This window comes from Gadus morhua, chromosome 15, assembly GCF_902167405.1.
Source record: "Gadus morhua chromosome 15, gadMor3.0, whole genome shotgun sequence".
Lineage (NCBI taxonomy): Eukaryota > Metazoa > Chordata > Actinopteri > Gadiformes > Gadidae > Gadus > Gadus morhua.
Window position 1 is genome coordinate 11,623,194 of NC_044062.1, and position 18,145 is coordinate 11,641,338.

Here is an 18,145-nt window from a genome sequence, read left to right on the forward strand (position 1 = left end):
CTAGGCGGCACTATTTCCAGCGATAATTGCCGCAATAGTAATAGTCCACAACACTGGGGAATCCTCTGGAGTCCTTGGTAACACAAGCTAAAGAAATAACAGCCATTTTAAAAACATGCCCATGTCATTTGAACATAATCGCTTTATTAAAGCATTTCAGGGTCTCATACAGAACAGAAGCATTTGGCCAGTACAGAGTAGTAAACAAGCGCACATCTCCAAAGAAACGTTTTAAATTAAGTAAAAATTGTCCAAGACTTACAGTAGCCTACAAATTAGCATTATTTCTACATAGGATCTCCATTTAGTATTGAGTGATGGAAAATGCCAAAATCTATCCCTGCAAAGAATGGTTCAGCGTTGGTCCAAATGAACAGACTGGAGTCTTGGTTTGTTCCATCCAGTTCTTTAGTTACTTCCTCTCGAAGTAAAACGATTTGTCCACTATAAATAAAAACAAGCATGTGCAATTTTAGCTGAATGATAGATGAATGTACCGATATTTGTATAGTTAACATATTTCTTCATCTTTAAACATGAGGATGTTACTATGCATACGTTCAAATGTTTTTCACAAAAAAACATAACTAATGTTACAGCTTGCACTAACGTGAAAAGCGAGAACTATTATTTTCAAATGAATCTGCTCAAAATGAGCATGATAAAGTAATGACAACTCAATGATCGGATAGTATTATACAAACATTATACTTATATTACCTGTTGAAGGAATAGTTTCTGCTGCTCCAGCGGGACTCGTCTAAAACAAACAGGATGACATTTATTAATATTAGCATCAGTGGCGAAGCTAGACCTTTTTTGGGTGGGCTCAAGCCCACCCAAAACTTGCCTTAGCCTACCCTATCGTTTCGTCCACAAATCTTATATTCTACCTTTTTTTTTTTACACAAGCAATGAGAGAATGGATGCTGTACACTAATGAACAGGCTCAAATGGGCTAGTGAAATCGAGCGCAACCTTCCTGCAGGGATCTCTAACCTCTGATTGGTGGGTTGGCGTCTCCGGTTTGACCAAACCAAAAATGCAGCACGAGCACACTTAACATAGTTTCTGCTTTTTTGTTTGTCAAAAAGGCTAGCTAGTCTTTATCAGAAAATCCACGATTTCCAGCTGTGTTATAACATGACCAGGTAATAATAATAATCAATCATTTTAAAACCTCAACATAATCTGTCAGATGTCTATTAAATGACAGTTGACCACAAGGCGATTCTATCCATGCCTCTTCTTGAATTGCTGCATGTTTTAGTCGGCAGAGGCTTGTGATGCTGCGTAGCAACATAAGCATGATAATGTGCAAGGAGTAGAAAAAGATGAAATGTATGCTAATTTTCAGTTGAAAAAAAACGCTGGCATTATTTTATCAGCTGAGGGCATATTCATTGCCATAACAACGTGAGCTAATCAACAAGTAGGCCTACAACATGTTCTAATACTATGAGGCTCATGAAAACGCCCTCAGCTGATAAAAGGTGTGTGTGTGGGGGGGGGGGGGGGGGGGGGGGAGCTAATAAGGGAATAAGCTGATGAAGCTGACAAGTGACCAATGTTTACTGTTTAAAAATATTTGTTATTAAATGCAAACCCCAGTGAATCATTTGCTCTTGTTTCTCTGTTTTTAGATTTACACAGACTTAGAAGTCTCGTTTAAATGTCACAAATTGAGTTAATGAACTGAACTTGGAAATTGTTTTAAGTTGTTGCAGATGTTATCTCCGCTAATTTTATTAATCTAAATAAATAAATATTAGCAGGTTCTCAATAGTAGGCTATTTCAATTCAGGGAGAGTGCAACAAAAATTCTGTCACCTCGGGTGGGAATGAAATAATTGAGAACCACTGGTCTATAACATGTTGTACTTGTTGATTAGCTCATGTTGTTGTGGCAATGAAAACGCCCACAGCTGATAATTGATAATTTTTTTAAATTGAAAACTAGCACCCTTTTTTTTTTTGCATCAGAAGAAGATTTTTTTGCATCAGAAGTTTTAATAAAAATGTATGGGTCCCTGAAAGTGAGACCATATTTAGTGCTCCCAAAATAGTGGTATGTCTCTCTTGTTATTAATCTAGTACATGTGGTACCAATGTGTTTCAGTAACTATGTAAATATAAAAAAGGGGGAAATATGGTCATTTTTGAGTGAAACTTACACAAAGGAAATTTAATATACCTCAAATTTGTCATTACAGTTCACATCCATTGATTATTCCTTCATCCATCAGTCTTTTTTCCTTTCATCACCTTAGTGGTTCAGAACCGCATTATTTAGCTGACACTGCCAGCTATTAGCTTAGACATACAACAGCATAGTAACTAAGAAAATAAAGGTTGTGGAATAATAAAATCTTGGACAGGACTTTATATGCTTCATATACCCCTGTGGCTTCCTGGGGTTGAGCCCCCCAAAAAGTCAGAACCTAGTCAGAACCTAGAAGCATCACAGGCAAACCACACATACAGACAACTTTAAACAGTAGAACCAAAATATTAGCAGACAGACCTTCTCGATGATAGCCTTGGCTTGATCCACTGAGACGTGGCAGGGGCTGTCCTCCGGGGAAATGGTCGTGTTCATGCTGCATTGCGTACAAATACAATAAATAATTACACATTGTGTGAAAGAACCTAATCTAAATAACTAATTTAAATACAGTCTATAAGAGGTCAACTTAGTTTTGATTCCACTGTAACAACCTGTCCTCTACAGCAGTATAGTATGAATATCTAAGATATATTAATACAAATGGGCATATCTGGCAACAGCCTCCATCCCAAATGATTAATCGCTTACCAGTTGAGTTCCCCTGGTTTGGCCTGCTGAGAGATGAGGGCTTTCCAGAATTTGTTGGTGGTCTTGATGGTTTCTATGGCGAAGTCCTACAAAGAAATCAGCAGCCACGCTATTACGATTTATGTTTTAGGTACAACTAACTATTATTTTAGTATACATTTTTGTGAGTTTATTTGTCCAACTTTGCAGTAACTGCTATGCGTTCAACATGTATTGATGCCGGCAAACAGTTGGCTGTTTTGGGGTCACCTTGTCCTTGAATTCTCCATTAAAGCCAAACTGGTTCTCTGGTTTCCCATCGGGGACCTTGTAGCGTCTGAACCAGTCCACAGTGGCGTCGAGGTAGCCCGGTTTCAGTCTTTTGACGTCGCTGATATCTAAACAAACAGGGACACAAAAAGTTGTGTTACTGCATCTCAATATGACACTTTGCCAAGTTACTAAATAGTAAATACTTAAATAATAGACACTCATCCAAAGTGACTTCGGATTCAGATCCAACGTGATTTATATTCTCCCCTGCAGTACACAGTGCAGCACTCCTACTATATGGCTTGGAACTCACTAACCCTCACTTATTGAGATGCCAATATCTAGTATCAATCTAAACGCTGCCCAAATGATGGTTGTATACATGAAGAACTGCAATAAATGAAATACTCTTAATTAACCCTATTAAATGTAACATCTCATATTAAATTGTAAATGTCATAACGGTGGCACAGAAAATAAAAACAGACTTGCAAGCTGCTTAAACCTGAACTTCTTCATAATATTTGATAATCTCCTCAGACATTGGAAGACCATAGCCACTAAATGACCCTTATACTCGAGACCAAAGAGGTTTTTGGTTGCAAGCAAGTCAGAGATAGATGGGAAATGAGTGGATGGAAATATAATCGAACAGAATTACTGGCTTACTGTTCAAGTCTTTGGCCTCGGGGTCGTCCACGTTGATTACGATGACTTTCCAGTCAGTCTCTCCTTCGTCAATCATGGCCAGAATGCCGAGCACTTTCACTTTGATTACCTCCCCACGTGAGCACACCTAGAGAGTATATTTTGGGTTACTGTCCTGTTCCATGGCTCAAAAGGAGTCATTTCTTATTTGAGTGTCAACGGAGGCTGTTGTTTGGTACAAATGGAGGAGTTGTGATGGCGTTGTACCTTGCTGCCGATTTCACAAACGTCGATTGGGTCGTTGTCACCGACGTGACCGGTGTCTGGATCTTTGTGGGTTGGGTCTTCCCACGTCTGAGGGAATGACAAAATATTAGGAAACTACTTCAATTTAAAGCCGTTTACAAGTCTGTTTTTCTCTGGCCGACAATAATGCCATTCTGATGATAATGTTCAACTTAATTCTTAAGAATGTAATCAGCTAAAATAAATTGTACTTTGTTTAGTATGACATTGTTTATTGCAGTTGTTCATAAATAGACCCATCATTGGGGCACTGTTTGGATAGATAGTAGATATGGGATTTATCTTACAAAGTATGAGTTGGAAGCCCTACAGTTGGAATATTGCCCTGTGTACTGCAGGTGAAAGATGTAATACATGCCTTAAGCTAATAATCAAACATGTCTGCTTCAGAGCTGGGACCTGTTCCAAGAAGCAGGTTAGGAAGAAACCATTTAAACTCTGATGTGAGTAGGTGAAATCTGGCAGGCAGATTTCAGTTTTTCCGAGATTACATTTGAAAACCAACATAGGTTCAATAAGCTCCTTATAGGTATAAAGACACGGACCTGGGGAATAGCTCCGTAGTTCCAGATGTACCCTTTGTGAGGGAACACATTCGCCACATAGCGCACTTTACCCTTTTTCACATCTTGCTTGACTGGATTGAGGGGTTCTGTTGTAGAGATCTGAAATTAAGTAGGAATACATTTCCATTGTTTATTCAAGCCCTTGGTAGTGTACATGTCATGGCACTAATATTGTCAGGGTTTGATTCCGCTTGGGCCAACAATGCACTAAATTAAAATCTACAATCCTAATGTATTGTAAGCATCTGTATAATATTGAGTTTCAATGCTTTTATTTCCTTATGCGAGAGTAACATCCCACTTCATGCAACCTCAAAATGAATAATTAGGAAACTGCATAAACAGGTTTAATAATGAACTGCATGACCAGGAAAATAATAAAATACCTCCATCTTGGCATTTGTCCATCTTGGTACTTCAATAACCACATGGAAGATGTTCTGAAAATCCAAGGGAAGTTTTGGGAACGAAAACAGATAATTCAAATAAATGGCATTGATGTAAAATTGGAGCAATAGCAGATGGCAATAAAGATATGTTACGGAGAGTTCATATGAGTTGTCAACCTCTATTAAAAATGACGTGGACATTGAAATAGCACGTAACAGGAAAGGATTCTGCAATGTGTAAACGCCCTTGGACAAACAGACTATGAACCTACTTATCACAATCAAAATTATGCCTGGTTTACCTTACCATTTAAAGGGGTAGTTCGGAATTTTAGACAGGGCCTGATTCCCAAGTTAGCCTTGATGTTCTTTATCATTGGAGTCAGTTTAACACATTTCATTCAGTCCTCCCAAGTCATATTTTGTCCAAAATGTGATATCTAACCTAACTACTCTCCTAGCACTTCTGTTTCACTGTGCCTCATTGGCTATATCCTAAGTCAATCAGAGATCTTTCTATATTCCATAATCACCATCTGCCAAGCAATCTATTTGACTGAGGCATTTTTTACACTAAATACAAGATGAACCTTAAAATATGACTTAGATAATTATGGTATGAGGCTAACTATATGGTAGTGAAGTGAAGACGAAGAGAGAGCAACACAAAATGAGATCCATTAGTAATTACAAAAAGGGGCTTGTGAGGGAACTAGTCCACTTTACCTGTCCTTCATCAGCATACATTGGTATGTCATGGAATGGGGAGACAACCTTTCCATCGGCATTTTCTGCAAAAGAGAAAATAAATGTTTCAAGTTTTGACAAAAGGGCCTTGTTCAGATTTGGAAGCCGCCGGATATCACAGATTCAAAGGGTGGACTTTCGGTTTAGTACGCTGAACTAAATACAAATGGTTAATGTAAAATGTATAAAGTTACGTACTGGTTGTGCGATACAGATGAAAATTATCGGATTAAAAATCTGCGTTTCATTCATTAAGGCGTTTAGTACCATACTAAGCTTCTGCTGGAGGATGATGCAAGGCAGCAGGACGCAAACTACAGCAGACTCCTTGACAGGTACTCCCTGCAACCTTGCATCATCCTTCGAGTTAGATGGCACATATAGGCTGAGCCAGTGTTAGGTTTAAAGCGATGTTTCAAATATACAAATCGCGGTGTCGAGCACAGTCGGATTATATGATGGACCGTTTCAGAATGAATAGAAGTGACACGTGGAAGATCGTGAGTGGCGTTGAGGAGCTCGAATCAACTCGTTAAATCAGAACAGTTGAACTACTTACTGTAAAACAAGCGGTAGGTCAGACTATGTAGGTCTCCCCGTTCTTCGACTGTGTAGCTCATGGTTAACTCCAAGCCGGTGGGTCGCTACTGCTTTTGCTTTGGCGAATGATCGCGCTACGAGCTAGGGAACGAAAGAATAACCTACTTCCGAATCAACTGCGCATGCGTACGTGTTGTCTAGGATCGGTCCTCCCTCACCCATAGGTCACACATTTTCTCCACCCAGTAAACTACATTTTATGAGTGTTTAGGGAGGTTCAGCACAATATCACTATGCTGTAGAAATTATTAGAATATTCGATGACGATTAAATTAATGTTGACATTATAAATTTAAAATATATATATGTATCTATTTGTTCATTTAATCGTATGTCTCAAGTAGGTTTAATCCAAACACTTGGGACAATTAAATAATAACAGAAGGCGTTGACAAAGTGTGCGTGCGTCTGTCCTCGTCTGCTGCACGTTTACTTCACATCCTCCCGCGGCGCGCGTTGCTTCCTGCCTTGCCGAAGGAGGGGACGGTGTTGACGGCTGGACGGACGAGAGGAAGGAAGACGGGCAAGCTCTGGAAAGAACCAAGAAAGTGGGAACGGTCCTGGGATACACCGTCCGTCGGCAGCAATAGCGCTTAGTTTCTGCAATAGCTTAATTCGTCATCCATTTTGTGCAGAAATGTCGACCAGTCGTCATCTTAGCGAGAGCAGGGCCATCCCGACTAGGACGGTGTTGATCAACGATGCAACGCAGCTACCTCATGACTATTGTACTACCCCTGGAGGCACTTTATTTTCCACCACTCCGGGAGGTAAGACAGTTTTTTGCCTCAATATATTGTTCTTCATTAAAACGTGGATCATTTGTGCGTTGACATGTTTTGGTTTTTGCGAACCTTTTGTGTTTTTTTTGTTAATGGGGCCTATGCAGTCTGCTTGGCCTGTCAGACGTATCATAACAAAAACAATGCTTTGCCCCGCCTTCCCTCTCTTCACTGCATCGTGATTGGTTGGGTTGCAGCGCAGGGATGAGACAAATAAATGAGATAATGTTGCAATTCAAATGGCGATTATTACGTCCCAGGTAAGATATATACATTGCGGTTATATTTTGGCACATATTTCCTATGTTCCGCAAATTGTTCTCATTTAGAAATTCAATTGAACTCTAGCATTAAGCTAGAATTGTAATAGTCATATACTTTACATTCATAAAGCAATCATAAAGCAATCGTGATACAAAATAATTCATATTTTGACCTGCAAGGAGATCAGAATCTTCATTTTTTTGTTTGTTTCCCTGTCAAAGGGACCAGGATAATCTATGACCGGAAATTCCTATTGGACAGGCGTAATTCCCCAATAGCCCAGACCCCGCCTGCCCACCTGCCTGTCATCCGCGGTGTGACCAGCCAAACGGTTCTGAACGAAAACCGGAAGAATGAAGCCAACAAACACACCAGCCATGACGGCAAACCAGGTACTGGTGGGGGCTGCTCAAACTACGCAATGACAAGAAATTATAACATTGTTTATCCTGAATAAGTAGTTATGGGTGTCAAATCACAACAGAAGTACAAGACAGCAATAAGAATTAAGGGTAACAAATATGATCTTAATATTGAAATGGTTTCATTGATTGATTGGATGGTTTGAACATAGAATTTGTTCTTATATGTGAATTCAACTTGAGTATCCTTGAACAAAGGACCCTCATTCTAAATACAAATTGTAGATTCTGACTTATTATTTCATCTAGCAACCCCTTAATAGCCAAGTAGCTGTCTCCTGGCTATGACATTCTAGTAAGCAATTAAAAAAATGTTTTCTTTCTGGGTTTTTCCCCCAGGTGACGACGCACAGTTTGAAATGGACATCTGAAACAACGGAAGCACACGGGAAGAAGTAAATGACCCTGGCCTCTTGACACCAGTGGCTTGTAGAAACCAATGTGGCAGCCATCTTTAGCTCTCTCTCTGTCTCACGGCTGGATTTAATGTGTGTGAACCATTGGGGATAACATTTTTTATTTATCATGCAGAATGGCCACGCCTTGGAACTCTCTAAAAGGTTTGAGGTTTGGCTCCTTGGTAACCCACCCTCCGCATATATAAACGGCATAGCATTGAAGTGGATCATAATCATTTTCATACTTTTTTTTTAACCAGGGTGTGCTTTCCAAAAGATACATTACTTAAGTGCACATCTTACTGCTTAATGTTGTCATTCTAGAAGCCAAGACACTGGTGGTAAAATAACCTGACCTGAGAATGACCTACGTTTTGAATTCATCGCCGACTGTTATTCTGGTATTTGTTACCAATATATTGTTGAGATATATTTTACTTGAAAAATGTCACACCTCCACAATTTGTCATTGTGGCTCTCGTTTAAAACAAGCATTTGTAAATAATTGTTTTTTAGCTTATGATGTTTTATCGAGTAAGCTAAAAAACAAGAGGTCTGACATCACGAAACACATAAAATACATTTAAATAACCGTTTTTACACACGCTGGCGATCAACATAACTGTGAACTGGTAAATCGGTTTCAAACTGGCTGTAGCAATTAAATATAGCCATTTCCTTATTTCTGCCAAAAAAATGACATTTCAGTTGTTTATTTAGCCAGTCTGTGTTAATGTTGACCAAAAGGTTACTTTCAAAATGCAGGCCACATCATGTTCAAACACAATTGATTACAATAGCTGCTGGACCCAATGGTAATATAATTATGGATTAAATGATGGATAATAGATGATATTTCTATATGCATTTAATTTTTGATACTAAATTTGTTCACAGGGAAACAGATCACAGGGAAGGCAATCTATATTAATTGGTTATTTATTGGACTGTATCTGCCACTTTGGACTTATCACGTACGCAGTCAGTCATTAGTTTCTGTTTTCTAGAAGATTGAGATTGTATTGGGATAGGTAGATGCTATAACTGATTCTTCTTCGTATCTTTCCCCAACAACCTTAATCAACTTTGCAGTACCTTGTTATCATATGTTTATCTGCCCTCGCCTTACATCAACATCCTAATGCAGTAACAACAAACCTCAGTGTTGCCAGTCATACTCTCATGAAAATTCATAAAAACAAAGAAAAGTTTACTGAAATACATATTGCATTTAGCAGCTGAGAAAGATTAGTTTGAAATGCACTCTTTTTTCAATGTCTTCATATTGCGTCCCATAAGAAGCTTTTCAATTATTTTCTCTCTCTTAAACAGAATTCCTGCTATTTTAGATCATATTTTGTTACTGTAATTTTAAAAATCAACTTGTTGAATTTTTAAATCCTAACATATATCATGGGTTTTTATTTGGTTTGGGCTGTAATAATGTCAACTTTTTTGCTGATATTTTTTTTGATTTGGTTTGCACTTATTTTGCATCAAACATTAGGGTAAGCATGATGTATATGTTCATTGGCATTCATATTGCATATTAATTTCAAGCACTTTGGTTTCACATTGAGGGCTTAACATTGTATCTTTTAGAGAGATTTAAAACCACCTGACTGTAACATTCAGATTATAATAAACTTTATTTTCTTTGAAACACCGCTGCCAGTGAATATTGTTGAAGCAAGATCAATAAAGTTACTTAACAAAAATATTTGTATTTATTTCACATAGCCACAGGATTTTTTATTATAGTTTTATCGAGTAAGCTAAAAGACAAGAGGTATTTATAGATAAATACAATGTATGAAAAAATATAACGTTTATAAAGCAATACAACGATAGGGGTTTTCTGACACCAAGAATGTTTTGTTGACAAATTATGTAATAGGAAGAGCAACAATCGTTAAAAACAAAAAGTAGTCCATTTATCTGTAATTAATTTAAATGTTTTATTATTTTCATTTTAAACCCTGTATTGTTTTGTTTATTCAGGTAATTGGCATTACATGTTTAGGAAGTGTAGGTTAATTAAAAAAGTTATTGTGCATACAATGATCTGACAAAATACTTTTTTTTCATGATTTTTACTGCTAAAGGTCAAACGACTGTTATTAAATTATTTCTCTTTTTGAAAAAGATAAAGAGATATACCAGCGTTTAATCAATACAAAAAAAGTTATGTTTCCCTTAAAAAAGTTTTTCTCCGTGCATAGTTTAATTTACATCAGGCAAATAAACGTGTACCAATAACATTCTCCACAGGCATTTCACTGGCTGTCCGCTGGTCCTTCCTCCTTTTCTACTTCCCTGAGCAAGGCCAACGCCAAGATGGTGAGACTGTGGCAAAAATGTTATTGTAATCCGTTGATTATCAAGACCATCCTTTTATGAACATATGATGTACAAGCAGCACATAGTGTCTTAAACCTTGTTTGTGTCCATGTTCCAATATTTTATTAATTAGACGTGTTTATAACCCTACCTGGTGAATACCCGGTTGGCCCACCGTAGCGCCTTGTTAACTCGTCTACTATCGGTTCAGATATCTCCATGGACAGGGTCTTATTAGATACAACTTTCACATGTGTTATGCCTAATTTTTGCTTAGACAATGCGGTACAATTTGGAGTGCCTTACGTGACGTTTTTATTAAGCAAAGCTACACACTGTTGACCACTAACTTGCAGTGTTGTCCATTAGCATTTGTGGCTAACGTTAGCATGCTAGCATCAGCACACATGATGATCTTCCAAATAATCAGTTGGACCTTGATGGGTTTAGCGAAGGAATATTGTAATTAAGTTGCGACGAGATATAGTGAATTGAGGCCCATGTGGCCAATGTCTCTGTATTTACGGGGTGTGCTTGGGTTATTGTGACTGTTGCTTTCGACAAGGTGGTTCGGGTCTTCAGATGTTTTGAGGGAAGATGAGGTTGATATGCCCTACTGAAATATATCTTTCTTTATGATAGAATGACACAGTGACTGTCAGGACCCGGAAATTCATGACGAACCGGCTGCTCCAGAGGAAGCAAATGGTAAGTGGTTCATCATACTTGTGTTGTTGGGGTACAGTTCCTAATGTCTAATTACTCTGCCGCTTACAGTTCGTTTTCTTTGTATTCTACAGGTCGTCGATGTCCTGCATCCTGGCAAGGCCACAGTCCCAAAGACTGAAATCAGGGAGAAACTAGCAAAAATGTACAAGACCACTCCCGATGTGGTCTTTGTCTTTGGCTTCAGGACCCAGTTCGGAGGTGGCAAGACTACAGGCTTCGCCATGGTCTACGACTCGTTAGACTACGCCAAGAAGAACGAGCCCAAGCACAGACTGGCCAGAGTGAGTAAACCCCAATGTGTCAGTCCCCGGCCTGTGTACTTGCGTAGTTGCAGCATTCTGGATCCTCTTAACAATTAGGAACATAAATCTCTTCTGGTGTTCTGTTAAACTTAAGGGTATTTGGAAATCGTAAGCCAGGTTGTCCTTTTTTCCTTTTGTTGGTTCATTTTCATCCCTGTCTGTCAACTGTATGTACTAGCTAGCGCTAATTCAAACTCATTACTTTTTCAGCATGGTCTGTACGAGAAGAAGAAGTCCTCCAGGAAACAGCGCAAGGAGCGAAAGAACAGAATGAAGAAAGTACGAGGCACCAAGAAGGCGGCTGTGGGGGCTGCTGGCAAAAAGGTATGTCGCTGATCATGTGCACTGCAACACATTGAAGTTCCTACGACCTGAGTACCATGTCCATGGACGGATGCACGACCTGGCTCCTAGTGGTCCATTAGACTTCAACCAGAATCACAACATGACTGCAATCTAGACGTGGACGATGCGTCAAGTGTTTTGGATTATGGCTGCAACGTGTTTGAACTGGACGGTGGACCAATAGTAGCTTGCGGCGTCCTGTCCCGGGAGTCAACATGACTGCCCTTCATGTTTGATTGCGGAGATCTTTTGTCATTATGACTGTAAACTGATTAACTATCATTAAGCAACTGGAAAACTATTGCTGTTTTTTCTTGTTGCTCTTCTGTTAACTTTCTTTTACTTTCCTTGTCATCTTTCCATTCACTTTGTTCCTCTGCAACTATAGAAGGTAAACGCTGCTTGAGTAGATTAAGTCCTGTGTGCTTAAAATCAGGAGTGATGGACCTTATTTTACACCCCTAGACTAACTCTTCTCCCATTCCCAGTAGGGTACCTTATGAGTAGATTAACTCCTGTGTGCATATGATCAGGAGTGGTAGACCTAATTGTACAACCATAGACTAACTCTTCCCCCCGTTATCATAGTAGTGTACCTTTTATGAGTAGATTAACTCCTGGTTGCATGTAATCAAGAGTGATGGACCCAATTTTACACCTCTAGACTAACTCTTCTCCCTGTAGCTCACCAACTAGTCCTGCCTTGTAACTTGATACCGTCTCATTAATAACTTGAATGTTAGTGCTGGCTTGAAATTGTTCTAATTGCATCTTGTGGACTAAAGGTTTTATTCAACGTAATCAAGTGGTAGGTTTCATCTAATGATGAAGGCTGCCGAATCACAAATGCTTGTTATATTAATACAGATCACACTCAATGCTGAAATTTGATCAGTATTATCGTAGCAATTATCAGACAAAAAATGAAACGTTCTGATGGTTTCAACTAATGCACCCTCTTAGTCGCAATGCTACCCCTGCCATGCAATGGCCTTGTGGCCCCAAAAACACTTTTATACACCAATCCGGGGAAGTACTGGAGGTTAAAAAGACACAATACTGCGGTGGTACGTGTTTGAACGCAAGCTATCCTGAGAAATGCAATATTTTCCACTTCCATTCCCTACACTACTTTCTATGTAACTTAACTTATGTCAACGATGTCTAGGGATCAGGAAGAACCTGTGCATTTAACACAAGCTTGTGATTAAAGAACAGCAGGCGACTCTCATTCACTAAGACTTGCCATTGCAGTATTGGGGGCTGACGTAAGATTGCGTAACACGCAAAGCAGCCGGATTCCTGTACAGACCGTAGTTTGAACAAATGTCCATACTTCATGTAGACGTGTTTGACTTTTATTTTTTCCATGCCAGACCATTAACGTTACTTCCATCTTGTTTACCTTCTTTTGATTTTGCTACCCATGGACTTGTGCAGAAATGAGTGGTCAATTCCAGGTATCACATTAGTCTTTTTCTTGGTGTGCCGTTGGGTAGCACATCAAAAAGCTCTGACCCAGAGCTGTGTGCATGTCTCACGTGGTGGTGGTTTGTGTGTGGTGTTGGCCTACCCCCTTTCTCCCAAGTATAGCATCCTGGTAGACCCCACCGTCTGAACCCTTTAACCTTATCCTGTAATGTTGATCACCCTTAAACCAGACTCTTCTCTAATCTCTACTGGATGGAAGTTTGTCACAAACTGCTATCCATGAGAACTCGCGTGGCTTTGGCATAAATATAATTGTGGGCACTTTTGGTTCCTTCATATCAAACAAACTAATGGTTTATGAAACCAATTGAATGAGTATATCTTCAACTCTTTCCACCCTTGTCTGTCTTTACCCTAGTAGATAATTAAAAATGTTAAAATATACTCGGTCCTAACTTTCTTTCTTTTTTTGTCTCCCTCTAGTGATCCAAGAAAACCGGAGGCTCTTCATGCTAAAGATGTTCTTGTATATTGTCATCAAATAAAATGTTTGGGAAAAAACAATCTATTTGTCTTTGGTTCTTGGTGATAATTATTTTCTCCTAACATGTATGCAGTGTCTTTCTGCTGGGCTGTTCAAAGAGCAAAAGGTGGTTCCCCAGGAAGAGCCAAGGCAGTTAACATGAAGTCCACCGTGGGCTAATGAGCTGCTATGGAAATTGACACGGCATATTATTTTTCTAAATTTCAAATGGTATCTATCGCATACCTGATGTTCTAAAGTAACTGACTCATTGACGTCGATGCCCATATGTCTGACTAATGCTTAAGCAGCTCCCCAGTCATTTTCACACTTGAGTGAAGAAGCGGTAGAATAAAGTATTGGCTCACACCAACGTCCCTTAATGCGGAACGAGCCAATCTCTAATATCTAGGCTTAGAAAATATACTTGCTCAAGGGACCCTATCATAAGTGAGTTTATATGATTCTCCTAGCAACTCTGGAAAATGGCACAAGCATTGTAGACCTGTATCTTCTCGTTGTCACCATGGTTGTAATCACTTGTCGAACACACAATCAGCTGTATTACAACTGTATGACAAGGAAAATCTGTTTTTTATTACTCAATTGTACTAGCATAGAGGACCAAACGTTAGGAGCTACCCATTAGACCTCAAACTATGGGATCACCCACGATACAGAACATGCACCGAGGAACATTAGCATTTTACACAAAAAACAATTCTAGTGAAATGAAAGCTTTATATTTAGATGTTGGGGCAGAAGCAACTCTCTGTATCCAGCATTTATTTCTGACTAGGCTAAAAGTACAAATTACATTATCATAAGAATGTACTTCAGGTTGTTCATTCCCTGGGGAAGAATTCCTAAATATCGAATCACGTTCGATGCCTGTACGGAACGGCAGTGTTTTAACCCTGCTAACACCTTATCAATGATGGCCCTCCGTCTGCAACTTGGCATCCTGAATTTATTTATTCCGATCATTAGTCTGCACACCTTTTACTGTAATGTGCTTTTTCCCCCTCTCTCCAAGATTATGTAAAATTCCTTTGTGTTTGATTCCGTTTTTTCATAGTTATGTTGCAGAAACTTTAACCATATCGCCACAAACTGTTTAAATTAGAATTCAAACTGCAGTATTGGATGAGGCACACGAGGGCGCCATTCAACAAGCGGACATCGTGACCGCGCACCCACTCCTCCTGAGGTGTTGCAGCATATTTTCCTGCAGCAACCTATACGTTCATGTTTCAATAATCAAATGGACTAAGTGTACCACGCAATGAGAAAAAAAAAACATTAATATGCCATTAGAGCAGGCTGTACACACAGTAACTTGGTTCTTCATAAACACTGCTAGTGAACACATCTCCCTCTCTGCGGCCTGACCTTTCCAGGTAATTTGCATAGTAATACCCTGCAAGAGAGTGTAAATGAAGTGATTAAAATGCTTGAGAAGGGGCTGTCCTAAGGGTCCCCCCTCCGCACTCCCCTACACACACACACACACACAAACAGACACACACACACCTACACAAACTCACACTGGTACACACACACACACAAACACACACTCTACCTTTGTCCATGTCCTTTTATGTATTGCAAAAGGCATCTCCAACCACAGGTTTGCTTATTCAATGTCTCACTGGTTGTTTGGACTCTTAACCAGGTGATGGGGTTTATTGTATAGACAGAAAGCATAGGGCTGGTATTTGCGACTGAATCACTACAGGACCTTTATAGCGAGAGGGAGTGACTGTAGTGTAGGATGCCACTTCCCTTTGACCTTTAACATTACAAACAAGCTCTACGGTTCCAGGGAGTGAGAGTAGAGCTGAATCACCACACTACACTTGCGCATGGCATTTTATTTTCAACCTTGGAACACAGAGGTTCCACCCAATCTTAATGCGTCTTGAATGTAGGCCACACCACTCAGAGGGAAGGCCCCCCTACCGCCTCTGTCAGAACGGCAGAGAGGCGGGAAGTGACTGTATACATATATATATATACATATACACATTTATACATGTAGGTAACCCCTTTTCTACCAGGTATGTTGTACATTAATTCCATAATGTCGTTAATGAGGTTTTAAAGGCTAACTGACAGCCACTTAGGGTCATCACCCCCGATATCGGAGTCATAAAAAAACAACATTATCCGGAATCTAATTCTAATCTTGTCAGCTATTTTTTTATCCGTCGTGACTATTTTATCCAGTCCAAATGACAGAAAAAAGGATACATCACCTTGTGTGCACCGAGCCGATAGCGATCCGATAGGGGCAGTCCATCTTATTCACGGAGGCCTACAGGTAGACTGCAGACACCAGGGTTCCAATTCAGAACCTTTAGACTCAGTCAACTTTGGAATAAATGGACATTTTTTGGGGGGCCACACAAGGTTCCCTTTTAGTCTCAGCAGACAAAGTTATGACCCAGAAACATGCGGGCAGACTCATTCATCTGAACCTGTTCAGAACGGAGTCTGGGCTGCATGCAGGCCGGTGGCTGACAGTAAACCCCCCAGTTATGGGGTTGCAGGAGGTAGACGGGAGGGGCTGTGTGGACCGACACAAAAGAAAAAACATTTAGGTCTCTGGGTGATCTGTATCATCTCTCCTTACTCTCCCTCTCTCTCTATATCTCCCTCCCACCTCTCTCCTCCTCTATCTCAGGCTATTTTTTCTAACTCTCTCTCCTTCTCTCCTCTCTTTTCTTGCTCTCACTTTGCCTCTCTCTCTCCATCATACCTTGTGTCCCCCCCTCCCCTCCTTTCCCTCTATGTCTCTCTCTGGGCTCTGCAGTGCTGCCTGTGTGGTGGTGGTGGGAGGTTTGACATAAGTGGAGCTCTCAGCCCAGGGACTGGTAACAGATGGTGTTGGGAAATTAAGCTCCTCCACACAGCCTCGTCCCACGAGCCCCTGCCTCTGTCTCTTTCTTCCTCCCCTCTTTCTTTCTCATTTTGCCTCCCTCGTCGTGTTTTTGCTCACACTAGGACTCTCTCTCTCTCTCTCTCTCTCTCTCTCTCTCTCTCTCTCTCTCTCTCTCTCTCTCTCTCTCTCTCTCTCTCTCTCTCTCTCTCTCTCGCTCGCTCTCTCTCTCTCACACTCTCTCTGTCTCTATCCCTTTCATCTGCTCCCTCTCTCAATCTCTCTCATGTCCCCTGTACAATTTTGCCTCACACGATGACTCTATGACACTCTCCCAATCTCTTTCTCTCTCTCTCTCGTACGCATTGTCATTCTCGTCACGACTTGTCTCTCATTTTCCTTGAATATCTCTTCTCCTTCATCTCTGGTTTGACCGAGTTAAACACAGAACACCCACCTGCTTCTCCCCACTCTGAATACCCAGCATGCCGTCGGATAGACCAGGCAATCGGTCAGGCAGAAGCAAGAGAGTGCATTTTGGACAGGTTGGAAGTGTGTGTGTGTGTGTGTGTGTGTGTGTGTGTGTGTGTGTGTGTGTGTGTGTGTGTGTGTGTGTGTGTGTGTGTGTGTGTGTGTGTGTGTGTGTGTGTGTGTGTGTGTGTGTGAGAGTGTGTGTGTGTGTGTGCATGTCTTCATGCATGCATGCAGGCATGCACGCTTGTGAGATAGGTGTGATAGTGATGGACCATCCATGTAAAACTTTTGTGGAGCCTAATACATACAACAAAAATAAACTACAACATATTCAACCAGGTTCCACCCCGTTGGAACCCCGTCCAAACCTTTTAGTTCACCTGGTGTATAATGGCTACCTTTGAAAGCATGTGTTCGCTTCAGAGCAGGGGGATTCTGATCTACCATTGACCTGACTTAGCATTGACTTACCATATAATGGTATAGGCTGTAAATACAATAATCAGATGATGGACTCTGTTTGCAATAATCATGGCTAATCTCTGTTTAGAAAAACATGTCTCTGAAGGATTAAACCAGCACAATCACATCAAGAATAATTGTACCGTCTGAATCTTGTTCACTTTAACCACACTCCATGTAATCCATTATTTGAATTATTCATTTAACGACTACTCACTGATCAATTAGTCACTTGGATTGTACTTTTCAGCGTTTCACCATCGCGACTAATGATGCTCTGAAGTCGCTACTGGCTATCTACTAAGGTCTTTTGTGGGCTTGTGAACATTTAGTATATTCTTGTGTTGCGAGGGCTCAACTTGCAGCAGCAGAGTCTGGCAGGGTATCTGAGGATGCCATGCATCTTAATGAAGCCCGTCTCTCTCTCTCTCTCTCTCTCTCTCTCTCTCTCTCTCTCTCTCTCTCTCTC

The 18,145-nt window shown here is 40.3% G+C and overlaps 3 protein-coding genes across 6 annotated transcripts; 2 read left to right on the forward strand and 1 right to left on the reverse strand.

The window, feature by feature from the left end:
- Positions 1 to 124: 124 nt before the first annotated feature.
- ppa1b (inorganic pyrophosphatase 1b) lies at positions 125 to 6,578 on the reverse strand. The gene is made up of 11 exons (XM_030378929.1): positions 6,283 to 6,578; positions 5,703 to 5,767; positions 4,974 to 5,027; positions 4,567 to 4,686; positions 3,983 to 4,069; positions 3,737 to 3,863; positions 3,065 to 3,192; positions 2,816 to 2,901; positions 2,525 to 2,600; positions 721 to 760; positions 125 to 444 (listed from the first exon to the last, which is right to left on the reverse strand). Exons 1-11 carry the CDS (start codon positions 6,341 to 6,343, stop codon positions 413 to 415), a joined length of 876 nt encoding a protein of 291 aa, XP_030234789.1. The 5' UTR covers positions 6,344 to 6,578; the 3' UTR covers positions 125 to 412.
- A 135-nt stretch (positions 6,579 to 6,713) lies between these two features.
- eif4ebp2 (eukaryotic translation initiation factor 4E binding protein 2) lies at positions 6,714 to 9,907 on the forward strand. Its single transcript, XM_030378937.1, has 3 exons — positions 6,714 to 7,093; positions 7,591 to 7,761; positions 8,131 to 9,907. The coding sequence occupies exons 1-3, from the start codon at positions 6,961 to 6,963 to the stop codon at positions 8,160 to 8,162; spliced, it is 336 nt and encodes a 111-aa protein (XP_030234797.1). The 5' UTR covers positions 6,714 to 6,960; the 3' UTR covers positions 8,163 to 9,907.
- Positions 9,908 to 10,427: 520 nt separating this feature from the next.
- rps24 (ribosomal protein S24) lies at positions 10,428 to 13,902 on the forward strand. 4 transcript variants are annotated; one of them, XM_030378933.1, is made up of 7 exons: positions 10,428 to 10,529; positions 11,172 to 11,237; positions 11,330 to 11,539; positions 11,771 to 11,884; positions 12,294 to 12,296; positions 13,346 to 13,365; positions 13,820 to 13,902. In XM_030378933.1, exons 1-6 carry the CDS (start codon positions 10,527 to 10,529, stop codon positions 13,349 to 13,351), a joined length of 402 nt encoding a protein of 133 aa, XP_030234793.1. In that variant the 5' UTR covers positions 10,428 to 10,526; the 3' UTR covers positions 13,352 to 13,365; positions 13,820 to 13,902. The 4 variants fall into 4 exon arrangements, with proteins under 4 accessions (XP_030234793.1, XP_030234795.1, XP_030234794.1 ...); XM_030378935.1 differs by lacking the exon at positions 13,346 to 13,365; XM_030378934.1 differs by lacking the exon at positions 12,294 to 12,296 and having other exon boundaries at positions 13,820 to 13,900.
- Positions 13,903 to 18,145: the final 4,243 nt, after the last annotated feature.